This window comes from Saccoglossus kowalevskii, chromosome 13, assembly GCF_978046115.1.
Source record: "Saccoglossus kowalevskii chromosome 13, keSacKowa6.1, whole genome shotgun sequence".
Taxonomy (NCBI): domain Eukaryota; kingdom Metazoa; phylum Hemichordata; class Enteropneusta; family Harrimaniidae; genus Saccoglossus; species Saccoglossus kowalevskii.
In genome coordinates this window covers 3,325,341-3,343,657 of record NC_140653.1, presented here as the reverse complement: position 1 = coordinate 3,343,657, position 18,317 = coordinate 3,325,341, and the positions used below count along the sequence as shown (strand labels likewise).

General features: G+C 33.1%; 1 protein-coding gene across 1 annotated transcript in view; it reads right to left on the bottom strand.

Annotated features, from left to right (window-relative positions):
• Nucleotides 1–18,317, bottom strand: part of LOC100367081 (rho guanine nucleotide exchange factor 28-like) — a 144,590-nt gene that overhangs the window by 95,820 nt on the left and 30,453 nt on the right. Inside the window, exon 2 of the mRNA XM_085506827.1 lies at nucleotides 1,606–1,649. Within this exon, the coding sequence (XP_085362953.1) occupies nucleotides 1,606–1,649 (44 nt within the window). The remainder of the gene's footprint in view (nucleotides 1–1,605; nucleotides 1,650–18,317) is intronic.

Below are 18,317 nucleotides of genomic sequence, written 5' to 3'. Positions count from 1 at the left end.
TTCACTAGCAAATTAGATAATTTGCACAAATTTCCACCAAGAACTAAATATATCTGGAAACTGCCCCAACACATCTATGCACCAAGTTTTATTAAAACATATTAAATGGTTCTCAAGATATCACTATAGCCTAAATATTGGTATGTAAATTAGGCAATTTGCATAATTTTCAACCAAAATCAATCATGTCTATACACATTTAAATATGTTGAGTGGTTATGTTTTCATTACAATCACATGGACCAATCAAAGAAAACTTAGAACTCCCATGTGCTACATGTATGTGAGAATGAGAAACAGTTGACATTGGAAATAGTGATTACCGGTAGTTGAAATTCCATTTTTAACCAAAAATGACAAAAATATTTACCAAAATTAGAGAATTAAAGATATGGCCATGGGATGAACAAATCTAGTAGATGTCAACACAAGGTACATACACACCAAGTATCAAAGCATTCAGGTTACCGGTTTTGAAGAAGAAGTCGAAAATAGAATTTTTTACCAAAAATGACCATTTTAAAATATTCACCAAAATTAGGAAATTGAAAATTTCCTTACCAAATTAACAAAACTGATAGAGTACAACCCAAGGCACATGCACTATCAATATCAGCACTGTAGACCACTTAGTGTCATAGTAGCATAGAAGAAATTTTAGAGTTTTGGGAGGCTAATTTGCATAATTTTTGGCAGATCGACTTCTCATGAACAAATTACCATCTACACTCATCAAGGCATCCACACACCAAAAATCGAGTCAAACGGTTCGGTGGTTATTGAGAAGAAGTCGTGCACAGACAGATAGACAGACGGACGACAGACGCAGGACAGAAACCCATCCCATAAGCTCAGCAGACCTATGGTTCGTTGAGCCAAATGACCATCGGGGGTCTAAGTTCCACATAACAAAAATTTGTGTATCATGAACTTGACTATGAACCATGTTACTATATAATCTCTGTTCCTATGTCAAATGAGTCTAATAAACAATGCTACTTCACACATCAAAATTCAAGTTATACAGCCATTGAATGCTAACCTTTACATATTCATTTCATCTTACAAAATATTTTTTTTTAAAATGACCTTTCAATTCTGTACAAATATTAATTCTGCCATCAATTGCTTGCCCAGTATATTACATAATATAATACTCAAGAATCATTCCATAAAGGTCTGTTTTAACATTTAAAAACACTAATCATAATGTCAAGAGAACGTTTTAAGTATACTGACAATTTTGTTTTTATTAATAATAAGTTTTTATAATTATTATGATTATTGTAAACTAATTGACTGCAATGATCTGTAAGATTACTGCTGAAATCTGATTAACGTATTTGCTTTATTAGTAGCGTATATACATTTAATATTTAAGAGAAATGATCAAAGAAAGTAATATTTCAATAATCCAAGATACAAAGTAGATGTGCTTCTAATGGACCAAATATGGTATATTACAGCATGCACAGAGTTCACCTTAATGTCAGATAAATATATACACTACATGCTTGTTGAATGTGAAAATTGCATCAGTTTATATCTTATTACAACAAAATTGCAGCCATTTGTAAATGATTGTAGGAAATAAGGCATACTTACATAAACAGGTGAAGACTGGGGAGAGAATGCCATTCGACACAATTCTGAAAAATACAATACAAAAATATACTTGTAAATCTTTTATTTACAGAGAATCCCACGACATATGCATGCAAACTGCTGGGAATACACCCTTGAATGAACCCCAGAGTCAAAAGTAATTGGTTAAAAGGATATGAATTGGTGATTAGAGTTCCTCTATGATCTCACAAAGTAATTACACTAGGAATAATTCCTATAATGAAGACAGCAGAATTTCATGAAGTCAGTTTGTGCATGTAGTATACAAGATTATATCTCAGTTATTTATTAATTCATCAACTTATCAATTAGCCATTGTTTTGGTAATTTGTTAAAACCGGTACAACCAAGCCAATTTTAGAGAAAAAATAGTTACATTTTGTTTGTGAACAAAACTTGACCCCCACCCCCTATTACAACTGTAAGCATACTGCGGGTATGATAAAAAATACTGGATTTGCAAATTAGCAAAAACATGATAATCCTGACAAAGTTAAAGCAAAATTATTCATGTCCACAAGCAGTCCATAATAAGAATGGCTCCCTCTATAGATGACATTTTGCATATGGTATATTGTTAACAGTGAGAGTCAATGTAATAAAAGAACAAGACAAAACAGATCAAAGTCCACTAATATTCAATGTAATCAAACAAACCATAGTATTTTCAATTCAGGTACCTAAGTAAATTTATATTTTGAGAAGCATTATTACTAATTCAACTATATACAGTTAAAAATATAAACGTATCATTCATTCATTCATTCCACAGATCAATGGTCAGACTCAATTCTAGATCCGAAATGAGGGTACATTCCAGTCATATCACAGTTCCACATTACTTAGTAGTACATGTACAGTATTTTTCATGCACTGAGAACAGAAACAGCATATGAAACCAACAGTTTTTCGTCCCTTCTGACTGGTTGCCATTATCCCAACTCTAGACAATCAATCAATCTCCCTAATGCTGGACAGATAAGATAACCATTAAGCCACACATCAGATTGCATGACAGCACTGTTACATTGTACATGTATATGTAGGGTTTCAATTGCCTTGAGTTTGCAATGTCTCCTTTGATATAGCTTTCATTTAATAATGCCATAGTAGTATTAGCAATTTTAATCAAGTATCTAAGCCCTGAAACAGCTATTTCATTAAAAGAATCATTTTAAAGAGGAAATGGAACAATCCCCCCCCCCATTCCAACCATCAGCTTTTGCTGCATGTATAAAATCAGGTGACAGTGTCATACATGTAGCAGACAGTCTTCCTGTATATACGTATTAAATCATAAGATGTTCCTGTTTTATAAAGTTGACAAATTTTCACTGGTATTGATTACATTACAATAATAACTGCCAAGTAAACTTCTATGTCACACAAAACATGCTTTCATTCGTTATGAGTTGGTGGGGTTGTACATTACTGTTGTAATCATAAGACTGAGATAGCAGACAGCTGCTGTTGAAATGATAGATATGGCAGCTGATGACAGTAGATAGGTGATAGTAAAAAAAAAACATAGTGTATGTAACTATTACAAGCTTGCTTATTGGGAATATAGATATCTGATAACAAATACAGATGGAAACTAATGAAGGCACCCACCCCCTCATACTATCGTTCTTTCCATGACAATTTGGTTTTAACATCTAATAATATTTTCAATTCACATACAATGTAAATCAGGATTCAAACATCTGAATTCAATTGGAAACCAAACTTTGACGTTGAGTTAGAAATATCCAAATAAAAGTAATACACAAAATATATGGGTCTTTGTGACATCCAATACGAAGATTATATGAAATTGCTTTTGAATTATTAAACTATACCAAGTAAATATATCACATGTAAGAGTTTACCAATAGATGTAGTTAAAAATTTGTAAATATTTATTAATATAGATTTAAATTCAAATGCGAGTTTGTATTCAATACTGGAGCACTATTTGCACTGCCCGATATACATGAATATATTGTTGATAGACAATGCTCAGATCACTTCAAAGTTATATTTAACTGCATCATTGACGTCAAATTTTCAGTTGCTGTCATTGGACGAACATGTGGTCAGATGGAGTAGTCAGACAGTTACAACTACCATTTATAATTTACAAATAAACCATAAATGGGTAATATGTACACATTTTCATAACTAAGTCCCTCTTTTCATCATAAATTCATAAAATAGAAGATTGAAAAAAATAGCCAACTGTTTTGACTAAATTTTTTTTCAGTTGGCTCCAAAATAAGGTTTCATTTCCAGAAATATTAAAGAAAAAGTGGAGACAAATTTGAGTTAGAAAGTCTAGTGGTGTAAAGGTTAGACATAATCTCAGATCTTGTCAGTAGTGGTTGTTAACCCTTTCAATGGTAAAGGTTAGACATAATCTCAGATCTTGTCAGTAGTGGTTGTTAACCCTTTGAATGGTAAAGGTTAGACATAATCTCAGATCTTGTCAGTAGTGGTTGTTAACCCTTTGAATGGTAAAGGTTAGACATAATCTCAGATCTTGTCAGTAGTGGTTGTTAACCCTTTGAATGGTAAAGGTTAGACATAATCTCAGATCTTGTCAGTAGTGGTAGTTAACCCTTTGAATGGTAAAGGTTAGACATAATCTCAGATCTTGTCAGTAGTGGTTGTTAACCCTTTGAATGGTAAAGGTTAGACATAATCTCAGATCTTGTCAGTAGTGGTTGTTAACCCTTTGAATGGTAAAGGTTAGACATAATCTCAGATCTTGTCAGTAGTGGTTGTTAACCCTTTGAATGGTAAAGGTTAGACATAATCTCAGATCTTGTCAGTAGTGGTTGTTAACCCTTTGAATGGTAAAGGTTAGACATAATCTCAGATCTTGTCAGTAGTGGTTGTTAACCCTTTCAATGGTAAAGGTTAGACATAATCTCAGATCTTGTCAGTAGTGGTAGTTAACCCTTTGAATGGTAAAGGTTAGACATAATCTCAGATCTTGTCAGTAGTGGTTGTTAACCCTTTCAATGGTAAAGGTTAGACATAATCTCAGATCTTGTCAGTAGTGGTTGTTAACCCTTTGAATGGTAAAGGTTAGACATAATCTCAGATCTTGTCAGTAGTGGTTGTTAACCCTTTGAATGGTAAAGGTTAGACATAATCTCAGATCTTGTCAGTAGTGGTTGTTAACCCTTTGAATGGTAAAGGTTAGACATAATCTCAGATCTTGTCAGTAGTGGTTGTTAACCCTTTGAATGGTAAAGGTTAGACATAATCTCAGATCTTGTCAGTAGTGGTTGTTAACCCTTTCAATGGTAAAGGTTAGACATAATCTCAGATCTTGTCAGTAGTGGTTGTTAACCCTTTCAATGGTAAAGGTTAGACATAATCTCAGATCTTGTCAGTAGTGGTTGTTAACCCTTTGAATGGTAAAGGTTAGACATAATCTCAGATCTTGTCAGTAGTGGTTGTTAACACTTTGAATGGTAAAGGTTAGACATAATCTCAGATCTTGTCAGTAGTGGTTGTTAACCCTTTGAATGGTAAAGGTTAGACATAATCTCAGATCTTGTCAGTAGTGGTTGTTAACCCTTTGAATGGTAAAGGTTAGACATAATCTCAGATCTTGTCAGTAGTGGTTGTTAACCCTTTCAATGGTAAAGGTTAGACATAATCTCAGATCTTGTCAGTAGTGGTTGTTAACCCTTTGAATGGTAAAGGTTAGACATAATCTCAGATCTTGTCAGTAGTGGTTGTTAACCCTTTCAATGGTAAAGGTTAGACATAATCTCAGATCTTGTCAGTAGTGGTTGTTAACCCTTTGAATGGTAAAGGTTAGACATAATCTCAGATCTTGTCAGTAATGGTTGTTAACCCTTTCAATGCAAACAAAATTATTCAAAGCATGTATTTAAGTATTGTAAAATTAAGTCTTTTGATTTAAAATTAACAAAAAAAGTCTAAATCTATAAAAACATAAAAGTGTAAAAAATATTGCTCCAAAATTTTGTGGGAAAAATTATGGTGTTCAAAGGGTTAAAGGAAGAGCTGTCATTCCCTGGGATCATACCCACCAAGTTTGAAACATAATTCAATTATTTATCTATTCACCATCAGATGAGAAAATTATTCTATTTTAAAGAGAAATCTGTGGAATAAATTTTGTAATTTTTTTTTTATTTCGACCCAACTAGACAAAATTTACAATGTTCTGTCCATGAAATCCTGCATTATGAGCAAAATAATAACAGGACAAACGAAGATTTAGGATTCAATGAATGAGAAAGTAGTTTTCAGGGATTTTTATGTTTAATAATTTTGAAGAAGTAAGATTGGTATACTGACATATAAAATGAGTATAATAATTGAAGACTTTAGCTGCAGACATTCGATCTGTAGTAAAACAGAAAATTCATAATCGGCCTTATTAAAAAAATATTGAACAATATGAAAACAATTATGCAGGTTTATTGTGTGAAAACAGACAAAAGTTGACTTTGCCACTCAGAGGGTTAAATTCAATTGATTTGAGCAATCATTCATTTATATCTGGTTTACTGCAGTATGCATTAATAATTTCAAGGCTTGCTTGAATAAACAAATAAAACATGTAATTATCATGAGACAAGTTGTAATAGATGTTTTATGTCAAGGGCCATTAGAATTAGTAAATTTCTCCAAACATGTTTTGTATTTCACCATAATGGACAAAAACAAATCAATGCCTCGGGTACAAAGGATAACATGTTCTGTTCTTAGTTTATTTGATTTCTGAGAAAGAAGGAACAACCTATCAGAGACAGTGTAAAAATTTCCACTTTGAATTTTAATGTTAAACTGTAGAAGAAAAAAAGACATCAGCAAAAATGGTTATTCACAGTGACAATAAGAATTCAAACCAGTCAGATTGGAAGCAGTTGAAGGTATATCTAACTGATTCAAATTCTAATCTGAGTTCTAATTTGAGTTCTAATTCCCTCTGATTACATGTACCTCCCTCCCTCACAAAATAAAACATAGTTAAACTCTGGTGACCTTGCCCTTTGTTATATAATATAATTCCCTTTATTATAGTTTGTTTCAATATAAATATGCATTGTCATAATTAATTTTGAATATAAACAAGTTTTGGGGTTGAACCAACAGTGGGGAATCAGTCTACCGAATGTCCTTAAAAGATGTAAATATCTTACAAAAACATTGGTGCCTTATTTGTTTAATTATTTTAAGGAACATAATTTCCAGCTTTATTCAAAGTAATTCAGATATTTTAGAATAAAAACAAATGTCTCATTGCAAAAAAAAAGTGCTGCATTTAGATGTGAATAGATTCATAAACGTGCAAGATAACAGAAAAATTTAGCTGGCTTTAGTCCAAGTATTTTGTACAGGTGTCTGCCAAAAATTAATGATTCACTAAGACAAATATGAACTGCCTGCCTCATTGTGTGACTACTGTATTATGAAAGTAAAAAAAAACACCCTTTATGAATAGCTATCATGTTGCAAGCTCTGCTTTGTATGCAAATCAACTTAAATAGTTGGTGTCCAGTGGAGGGAGAAGTCAACAGTACTGTTGCCTCCTGAGAATCTACATCTTCAAACACTGCTATCTTTAAAGTGCGTTTTTAAACTAGTATTATAAAAACTCTATCATTCTGTTCTAATAGCTGAAACATATTCCTGTGAGTTTTCATTTGTCGAATGAACTGTTTGTCAAATACAGAATACATATATTTTAGAATAATTTTCTTTTTAAAATGTGGATGAAATGTTTTGCTTTTAATGTATTTTTTATGTATTGTTTTTGATTTGATAACTTTGAACTAAACAGATTTTCTATTAGCTTCAGATCTTGATCAAAGTTAGGCACCCAGTTCATAGGAGTGCTTATATTGATTTTCTGACATCTTGTTTTCTGTAAAGATTTTATTAGTAGGTTTGCAAATGTGTATCAGACTGTGCAATCTCTCCATGAGTTGGTTTTGAAACCCAGTATGGGATTCTGAGATACATTACCAAGGATATTATTACAAGATAAATCATTTGCTTCATTGAACACATACAACAATGCATATTTCCACTGAGATCAGTGACCTTTGATGTGTATCACCAGTGATCAGTCAAGTAGAAACAGTCAAAATATTTTATCAGATTTTCTCAATTTTTGCATATTTTCATACAGGACATCTGTTGTTCAAACTCAGGGAAGACTTTATACTGATGAATAAGGTGACCAAGTTTGATAAAGTTTGGAATAGAATTAGTAAAGTTATTATGCACACAATGACAATTATTAACGACGACGCCGACGACGACGACGACAACAACGCCGGACAAAATTTTTCCCTTAATAAACCTTTCCCTTCCATCTTTGATGGTACGGGCAAGGTAATCACAAAAAAATAACAAAACAATCAACCAACACAAATTTGGAAGGGATGTTATTGCTCTAAATAAGACAACAACATAATACAAAGTGAAACTGAAATGTTTGGATTCACGTTTTTAATCAAACAGCTTTGTACTGTGTCCTACAATGTGCCCCATGCATAAGATTCATTTCACCAGATTTAGTGGTATCTATAGAGACATGCTTCTTATGTGCAAACCATTTCATGCAAAACAATTGATTCCACAATGTGTTGAATAAAAAGGTTAACCTCCATCTGACCTCTACAAGATGTTATTTGTGACAACTGCCAAAAACACAAAAAGAGTCTGGAATGCATTTATTTATTTTTTCAAAGTAAGTATTGTGTTTTCATTTGAGAGACTCCTATGCCCTGCCTTTTTCATGTATATATACAATGTAGGCATACAAGGCTTTGAAATAAACATATCAAACTATGTATATCATCAAAATCAATAAATATTAATGCTTTTATTATTTATTAATGAAATAAATAGAATTTGATGACATATGTTGTATTTGATATAAATTATATCGATGTATACTCAGGTGTGCAAACCTAGACATTAGCTTTGTTGATGGACTACGTAATCAATCATACCATAGTAGTAAAGTTTGGTTTGAGAAAAAGATTGGCACAATTGCTTTTGTAATCAATCAGTACATCAAAAGCCGAGAAAGTGCTACAACTAGACCACTTATAGCTACTTGATACTGAGATCTTCTTGTTATATATGAAAATCACAGACATTATTTGAGTTCACCATAAGGTCGAATTATCACTCAACTAAAAAGGTTCACTACACATACATACTGGTTGACATTGAACAATCCAAAAACAGACTGTGAAAGATCCTGAGGTAGAACCTAGTATCAGTAGTTTCATGTTAATCTTTGGAAAATGGAATAAATCTGCGAATAGACTATTTCTGTACAAAGTCAAATATATGAACCAAAAAGTTGAGATAATCCTGCAATTACTTTATGCTGAATATAGAGTAAATACTTGAGACTATTGGAAAAACATCGAAGGTTTCACACTATAATGAGAATTTCTTTCAAGGCGTGTGGTCGTGAGGAACTGATACTGATTATAAGCCTTTGATATTTTACAACTTTTTGCGAAGGTTGAATTGGCATAGCTGTATTTCAAACCAGAATATCTAACTCTTAGATTTATCAGCAGACATTTAGCAAAAACCAACTGGTTTGAAATGACCAACTGATTCATTGTTAGCTATGTTCAGATGGGCTTTCATCACATGCCGAAAAAGGTGTCAATCTTTAACCTGGCAAGACCATAACCGAATCCGCTCGACCTGAGCTAAATCACAGCCTTAGTTGATGACATTTTCATAAGTATTTCAATATTTAATGTCATAAAGTGCTAGTTACAGTGTGTTGAAATATTATACAAACTGTTGAAATACAAATAATATGTAGTGTCTAGAATCAATGTAAACACTTTATGTAATGCTCGGCTCATAGTCAGTGGTTCATCGGTGATTTACATTCTCAAAACAAACTCCTGAAACAATCTGTGATAATGTGATGTACATCCATAGAAAACAACTTGCATTAAATTTTACAAATTGTACTGTCATTGATAACAAATTATTGCATTATAATGTTGAGAAAATACAAGATTTATAGAAACAAGCCATGCATGGCACAGTCCCTGGTAGTTATCAAATTTAAGATAAATAGTTTTGTTTATAGTAATATAGCTGGAACATAAACATGTCAGGAATATGATTATAATGATTGTTTAACATTAAAATGATTGACATTTGTATCGGATCGTCAAACGAGTATTGAGAGACATTGCTCTGGAACAGCATTAAAGCGAACCTAAATGCGGCCTTAATTTATAGTTGTGTATATTCTAAACTGTATTCAAAATAATATTGCAGTGGTTTAATTTTGTTTTAATTATAACTGTAGCTTGGATAGGCATTTGAAGTGCTTGCCATGGAGGCCATTCATGGAGGGGAATAATTAACGAACGAACATATTTAACATCCGGGTACTTTTCAAAGCTATGACGTTTTAGTATCTGATCGCATTTGTATACGCCATTGTACATAGCCGTTCATGCTGCCAAGCATTGTGTACTATTAGTATAAACTCAACTTTTATATGCACAATGTGCTTTTTAAAACTTGGGTTAGAGCCTTATGCGTTTGAACCACAGTATTCTGAGAGTGAAAGCCCGATTGCGTTAAAGTACCGTACTTCCCCGATCGTAAGCCCCTCCCGAGTATGAAACCCATCCCTATGTTTTTACTTGGTATTTATGGAGTTGAGGGCATTCACGATTATAAGCCCAGAGTGTTTTTACTGGGCGTCGACGATATTCTTTTAAATATGCGTGTAAAAGGTGTGTTTCATTTCATAATAATCGTGATTGGCATGTTAGTTTAGTTCATGCTTTTAGTTTTATGAGAAAACTCGCATTAATTTCAAGTTCAGAGTGCATGGCAAACGTACACAACGTGATTCGCATTGTTTCTATTCTGTCATTTACTCAGGATGAACATCGATGTTGCAATTCTGGAGTAATCCATATTTCTTTGAGTAGTAGCTTTCGAAAAGCCAAAAATGTGATCGTCAAGGCGTGTACCTGGTTATTGGGCATGGTTTACTTTGAGACTATCATGAAAGGCCTAGGGTTTGAACGATGAGACATGTTGGCGACCGAGAAAGGTGTTTAAATTCTTCCTCCACACTCAGTTTACCCACGGTTACTATTAACCATCGTTTATATTTCGGAAATTGCGAATCGCCAGTTTTTAGGGAAAAAAATCATCGTTTTTTCGTTGCAATCAGTGCTACAGATCGCATTTTAACATTGCGGTAATTCACTTCCGCATTGCGCTAAAAAATCATCGTCAATGATCGGAAAATTTCATCATTACGACACATCATTTTGATTGGTTAATGAAAGACATGACCTGTTATGTCAAAGGAAGTTGTTCCAGGTCAAATGGTGCTGAAAAACCTCATGGTGGAAAATTGTTTTGCGTCGAGAGCTTGCGTACGATCGAAAACATACCAAAACGAAGATAATGATAAATGCCTTCGTCCACTGTTTCCTCACAGACCCTACCCATTATTTCACCGTAAATTCAGACGGTACTATGTAAATCGTATTGTTAAGTATTATTTTCCTGAGCCCGGCGTGGTGAACAAATATTTTTTTTGGATAATTTTTCGTTGTTTGCAAGATGGTTACAGTGTTCAACCCCAAAACAAAATCATTTTTTCTGAGTTGGTCCTCCAGTACAAGCTCATCCCTTACTTTTCCCTTACGTGTTCATGCCTCCGGGCTTATGATCAGGGATACTGTGACGATTCAGATCAGTCCAGTGTGAGTGATGAGAGTATATCGTCGACGATGCCCCTTGTTCGGATGAAAGTTTTATTTCAAATTACACGGAAGTCTGTGAACAATCTGGTTGGTGTTCCTGTGACACTTGTCCCATGATTTGCCAGTGCAGCCCCGTGAATACATGGACGAAAATGTTTCCACCACCACCCTACGAACTCAAGATTGCATACTCCAGCATCCATACTTTGAATAATTTGCACGCCGCACAGTGCAGTACTGGAAACAGCATTTATTAGACAGTTAGACAAAAAACAAAACAAAATGCCTGTCTCGATCAATCGCACATCCATAATGTTTGTATGTTGATATGCTTGTAAATAACATTAACGTAAAAGTCGAAACAACCTAGACTAAAAGTCAATTCACCAGTCCAGCCAGCTATGGCTCCCTAAGTTGCTTATATTTAATCAGATACTATTTCGTCATCATGCTTTGTTACCTTACCTGTTTATACCTCATGAGGGCATTTTTTTATGGCAAGATGGCGCAAACGGAAGTCCTTCGCAGGTTTATGGTTTCTCATATTTAAATCATCATAACTCTGAAGATAATCATTTTTTTTCATTTTTTTTTCAAATTTATAATCAATATACATAACTTGATAAATACAAACACCAAAATAGGCTCTATTTAGTTCCCCTTTAATTAAAACAAAATCAGCCATTTTGAATACATGTACATTCAATATATAAAATTTGAACATAATCAGTCAAAGCATGTCAGAGATATGGCTCTAGAAGCCAATTCATTAAAACAAAATGGTCGCTAGTCAGCCATTCTAAATCCAATCTGAAAAATAAAATGACGTGCATAAGGAACCTGTAATGTCTAATGTATGTACCAAGTTTGAAGAAAATCCATCCGGCCATTTTTAATAGGATCGTCAAACCAATAAATCTGTATATCTATGACATAATATATAATGAATATTTAAAATTTGAACATAATCTGTCAAAGCAAGTCAGAGATAGAACCACATTCATTAAAACAAATGGCCACCAGTCGGTCATTTTGAATCTTATCTGAAAAACAAAATGATGTGCATCAAGGTCCTATAATGTACAACGTATATACCAAGTTTGAACAAAATCCTTCTGTAAACAGCTGAGAAATGTTTCATTTTGGTGATTTGTTAGTACAAAAATGTCTGCCATTCAGCCATCTTGAATCAGATCATGAAACAAATTGATGTGCTTAAATGTATAATATCATGTATGATGTATGTGTTAAGTTTGATTGTGATTGGTTCAGGCATTTCTAAGATACAGGTCCATCACACGCACACATGGACACACGGAGGTCAAAGCATAAGTCCGAACAGGGACTATTAATAAAGACCACAACAAATTGCATTCACATTAGAGAAGATTTGGTTGTTACCACCTTCTCTATTTGGACACCCAGAATGCATTATTTCTATGAGCAAGCAAAGAACTATGTTTCAGGATTTTCAATTTTTTCTCAACTCAAAGCTGAGCAGAGGATGGTCTGGTTCCAAGAAGAGAATCAAAATCGGGTCTATTTTTGGCTCGTACAACAGAATTAATACAAGGTTTCCGGCATATTGGGACTTACACATGCCAAGAACAGGGAGTGAGTTGTCAGCTGAGTAAACATATCCAACACACTGCCAATACCAGACCAGTTGAATTGCCATCATTTATGGGACTTTCAAAATTAGTGCTGACACTATTTGATTTATGACTTGATTTTAAAAGAATTCTTGTTTACTTTAGGTACATTATTATTAGCTCCACCTTTGAAATATCCCTACTTATCAGTTCATTACATTATTGTATACAGTATGTTTAATTGTAGTCTGAGACATTTAACATGACTGTTTAATTAGAACATTTCTTGTTATTAAAACAATGTGTTGGCAACTACATTTAAAAAAATAATAAAGTAGGTCAGAGATGTATTTATAATATATGGCAGCTTCAGTAGTTTGCCCTATGCCCTGTGCTAAGTGAGAATTCTTATAAGACCACTTCAAATCCACCCACATTCAACTGTATTGATCAAACTTCCATAACTGATGCAAGAAACTACTGTAACTCACTGGTTGCCATGCAACTAATGTATTTCCACCTTTATGTATTGAAACACTTAATAGTTTAGAAAATCATGTGATATAACTGTATTTGCTCTATTAGAATTGCATCGCCAATAGGAGTGCTTAACAGAATACTGCTTTTATAGTATAGCGGTATCAGGGGGGGGAGAGATATTAAAATATGACTTGATATACTATAGACATAAGTATATCTGCAACCAATAGAGAAATGATGGTATATCATCTCTAAATAGACCAACACTTTTTTTATTTTTTATTGGAGCAACCCAAGTTGAGTTGCCATAAATTTAATTCCCGATTCTGTTACTACCATATATCACTAACCACCTGCTCATATGAAGGATGAAAGTCTATATACATTGGTACAGTAAAGTCTGGTCAAAATTTAACTGGCCATATCCTTTCATAAAATCTTCCAATTTTTAAATTAAGAATCATTTTTCATCAATATCCAAATACTACTTGCATATGATACTAATATACATGTAAGATACATGTAAGATATAATTAGAATTCAGATATATAGTGGTGTTGGAAGACGTAAGCCAGTTGAAAGTTAGCTAAATGTAAAGTTATGAATTATGTATGAGACCAATCTTGGAGCTATTGTTCTTTGAGCCACTGTCAAACCAACTATGCATTTGGAATGACACAACTTTTAAGTATAAAACATAGACATACATGTATACTAGTGGAAATGCTGTATCCGGTATTTAACATGAATTTATGACTGTCACAATGGATTGTGTTATCCCACAAAGCATAATGCGACAGTTGTTTACTGCAAGAACCTTTATCACTCAGTGATCTCTGACCCAGGTCTCCAGACTCCAGTTTTTCAAACTAAAAAAAAACAAGCAGCCTCTCGGCTGAGATAGCTCCACTGTTAGCAAGGCACATTTCAATTGAAGAACTGAAGATATCATTAGAAAATGAACAATATGTATAGTATGTATAGCAATCGGACTTGCTGTTTTTAACAAGAAGCCAAAAATATCACTTTTTACCAAAAATGACAAAGATATTCACCAAAATTAGAGAATTGAAGATATCACCACGAAATGAACAAATCTGAGAAAGGTCCACATGTAGTATCTATATATGTAATATCAAAGCAATTGGACTTGTGCTTTTTAACAAGAAGTGAAAAATATCACTATTTACCAAAAATGACAAAGATATTCACCAAAATTAGAGAATTGAGGATATCATCACAAAATGAACAAATCTGAGAAAGGTCCACATGTAGTTCCTATATATGTAATATCAAAGCAATTGGACTTTTGGTTTTTAACAAAAAGTCGAAAATATCACTTTTTACCAAAAATGACAAAAATATTCACCAAAATTAAAGAATTGAAGATATCATCACGAAATGAACAAATCTGAGAAAGGTCCACATGTAGCACCTATATATGCAATATCAAAGCAATTGGACTTGCGGTTTTTAACAAGAAGTCAAAAATATCACTTTTTACCAAAAATTACAAAAATATTCACTAAAATTAGAGAATTGAAGATATCATCATGAAAAGAACAAATCTAAGAGAGGTCTACCCCAGGTACATACACACCAAGTATCAAAGCATTCAGGCTTGTAGTTTTCCAGAAGAAGTCGAAAAAGTAAAACATTGACACTGACGACGACGAACGCCGACGAACAATCACTCATATGATAAGCTCCGCTCGACAAAGTCGACAGCGGAGCTAAAAACATATACACACACACACACATACAGACAGACACACTAACTGCAAAGACTCCCATTGTGTGCTTCGCACACAGGAGTCAAAAAGGAAACAAAAAGTCAAGTTCTTCAATGACAACTACAGAAATAAAAACAGATTCTAATTCAGCTTTGTTTGTTTCACAGAGGTTTTGGATCAATGTTTTTTGAACTATCTGGGAAAATTACAATTTCATTTCATTTCATTTCAAACTATGTTGTTAAAAAGTAACAGAGTTTTGTGTAATCTGTTGTATGTATGAATTTTTTGTCTCTCCAAAAGTGAATTACATCCCATAATGCACTGCAAATCACAGATTCTGACTGGGCTTCAGGTCTAGCCATGTGATAAGGTGAAATGTTGACAAAGTGTCTTGATTAATGGCAGAATGTAAATGAGGAGAAAGTTTAATTTTAATTTTAGTTTCTGCTAGCAAAACAGCAAGAAATGCAAACGTGTGATAAATAAGATATCAAATTTTGTGACGATGTAATATTGTATTTATTAAATTGCAAATTACTAACAATTGTTAAATAAATACAATATTAAATGATTGGATATTATCAATGTACAGCATAATCATTCATACATGTGAATATTTATAAGCATGGAATCTTTAGCTAGGACATTCCAGTGTCACTATTGTTAAACAACTGTAAAATACTTTTCGCTTAGAATTAATTTTCACTGAAGGAATGATTCAGTGAAAACAAAATCCAGCACATATACCTTTTTTCTATCATTTACATTCAACTTGTCAAAAATCAGTGAAAATAAATTCCATAAAATACATTCAAAATGTTGTTTCAGTGAAAATAAATTTCAACTAGTGGATACATTATCATTAAATGTTACTAAACCACGTCTGTTACATTCACACAACCTAGAATTAAATGTTGTTAGGACAAGAAAGCAGTCGTGAATTATACTAATTTGTCCAGATATGTGTTTAAATGTGGGATATATGAGGTTGAATATTATATATATATATTTACAACAATTTCATTGTGCAGCCACTATACCCCAACGAAATACACCGAGGGGGGAGGGGGTTCATCATAGAAGTCAGGAATTACAATGTAGCTTCTGACATTGTATTCTAAAGATGACAAATTACTCTAAAATTGTGAAATATGCATAAAATGATAACAATTCATAATATTTTCATGTGAATTCAGAATCAATGTGTTTCACACAAACATGCCTAAGAGTAAAGAGAAATGAAAGTGTAGACTTGGCACAAACCCACTGTTATCTTTGCTAACTAAATATTTCAGTCAAGACATTTTACTTCCTAAAACAGACAGACTGCATTTTTGAGTTCACAACCTTAATTTCTACTCATTTGAAACAAAATCATTTAACCTTTTTTTAAGCAATTTAAAAATATATAATCAATAAAGGATATAATTCATGTGAGTAATCATAGGGTAATGATTAAATTCAAATATAGATTTTAACATGTGAATTGCCTGTGTAAATTAACATGTGGGTTACCCGTGTAAATTAACATGTGGATTGCCTGAGTATTTTAACATGTGGATTACCTGAGTATTTTAACATGTGGATTACCTGAGTATTTTAACATGTGGATTACCTGAGTATTTTAACATGTGGATTACCTGAGTATTTTAACATGTGGATTACCTGAGTATTTTAACACGGGGATTGCCACCTGTGTATTTTAACATGTGGATTACCTGAGTATTTTAACATGTGGATTGCCTGTGTAAATTAACATGTGGATTGCCTGAGTATTTTAACATGTGGATTGCCTGTGTGTTTTAACATGTGGATTGCCTGTGTATTTTAACATGTGGATTACCTGAATATTTTAACATGTGGATTACCTGTGTATTTTAAAATGTGGATTACCTGAGTATTTTAACATGTGGATTGCCTGTGTAAATTAACATGTGGGTTGCCTGTGTATTTTAATATGTGGATTACCTGAGTAAATTAACATGTGAATTGCCTGAGTATTTTAACATGTGGATTGCCTGAGTGTTTTAACATGTGGATTGCCTGTGTATTTTAACATGTGGATTACCTGAGTATTTTAACATGTGGATTACCTGAGTATTTTAACATGTGGATTACCTGTGTATTTTAACATGTGGATTGCCTGTGTGTTTTAACATGTGGATTGCCTGTGTATTATAACATGTGGATTACCTGAATATTTTAACATGTGGATTACCTGTGTATTTTAAAATGTGGATTACCTGAGTATTTTAACATGTGGATTGCCTGTGTAAATTAACATGTGGGTTGCCTGTGTATTTTAATATGTGGATTACCTGAGTAAATTAACATGTGGATTGCCTGAGTATTTTAACATGTGAATTGCCTGAGTATTTTAACATGTGGATTGCCTGAGTGTTTTAACATGTGGATTGCCTGTGTATTTTAACATGTGGATTACCTGAGTATTTTAACATGTGGATTACCTGAGTATTTTAACATGTGGATTACCTGTGTATTTTAACATGTGGATTACCTGTGTATTTTAAAATGTGGATTACCTGAGTATTTTAACATGCGGATTGCCTGTGTATTTTAACATGTGAGTTGCCTGTGTATTTTAACATGTGTAATTTAAAACCGGTATGTGGATTGCCTGTGTTTTAATTTAATCACATTTTATTATGTGATGTTTTGTGTTTACACATTTGAAACCACAAAGGCCATTATGATAACTTCAGACAATAGTATTACATGAATTAAAGAAGCCATGCATGGCACAGTCCCTATTAGTTATCAAATTTAAGGTATATAATTTTGTTTATAGTAATATAGTTCAAACATAAACATGTCAGAAAATGGATCCAGAAGCTGATGCTTGATTATGCTGATTTACTGTGTACTGTGTGTTACTGAAATGATTGACATTCAGTCATCTTGCATTTGATTGTCAAAGGAGTACTTGTCCATATTGAAATATTGCTGTGGAACAGCATTAATTAAAAACATAGTTGAACTCTGGTGACCTTGCCCTGTGTTATATAATATAATTCCCTTTAAAATAGTTTGTTTCAATATAAATATACATTGTCATAATTAATTTTGAATACAAAAAAGTTTTGGGGTTGAACTAACAGTGG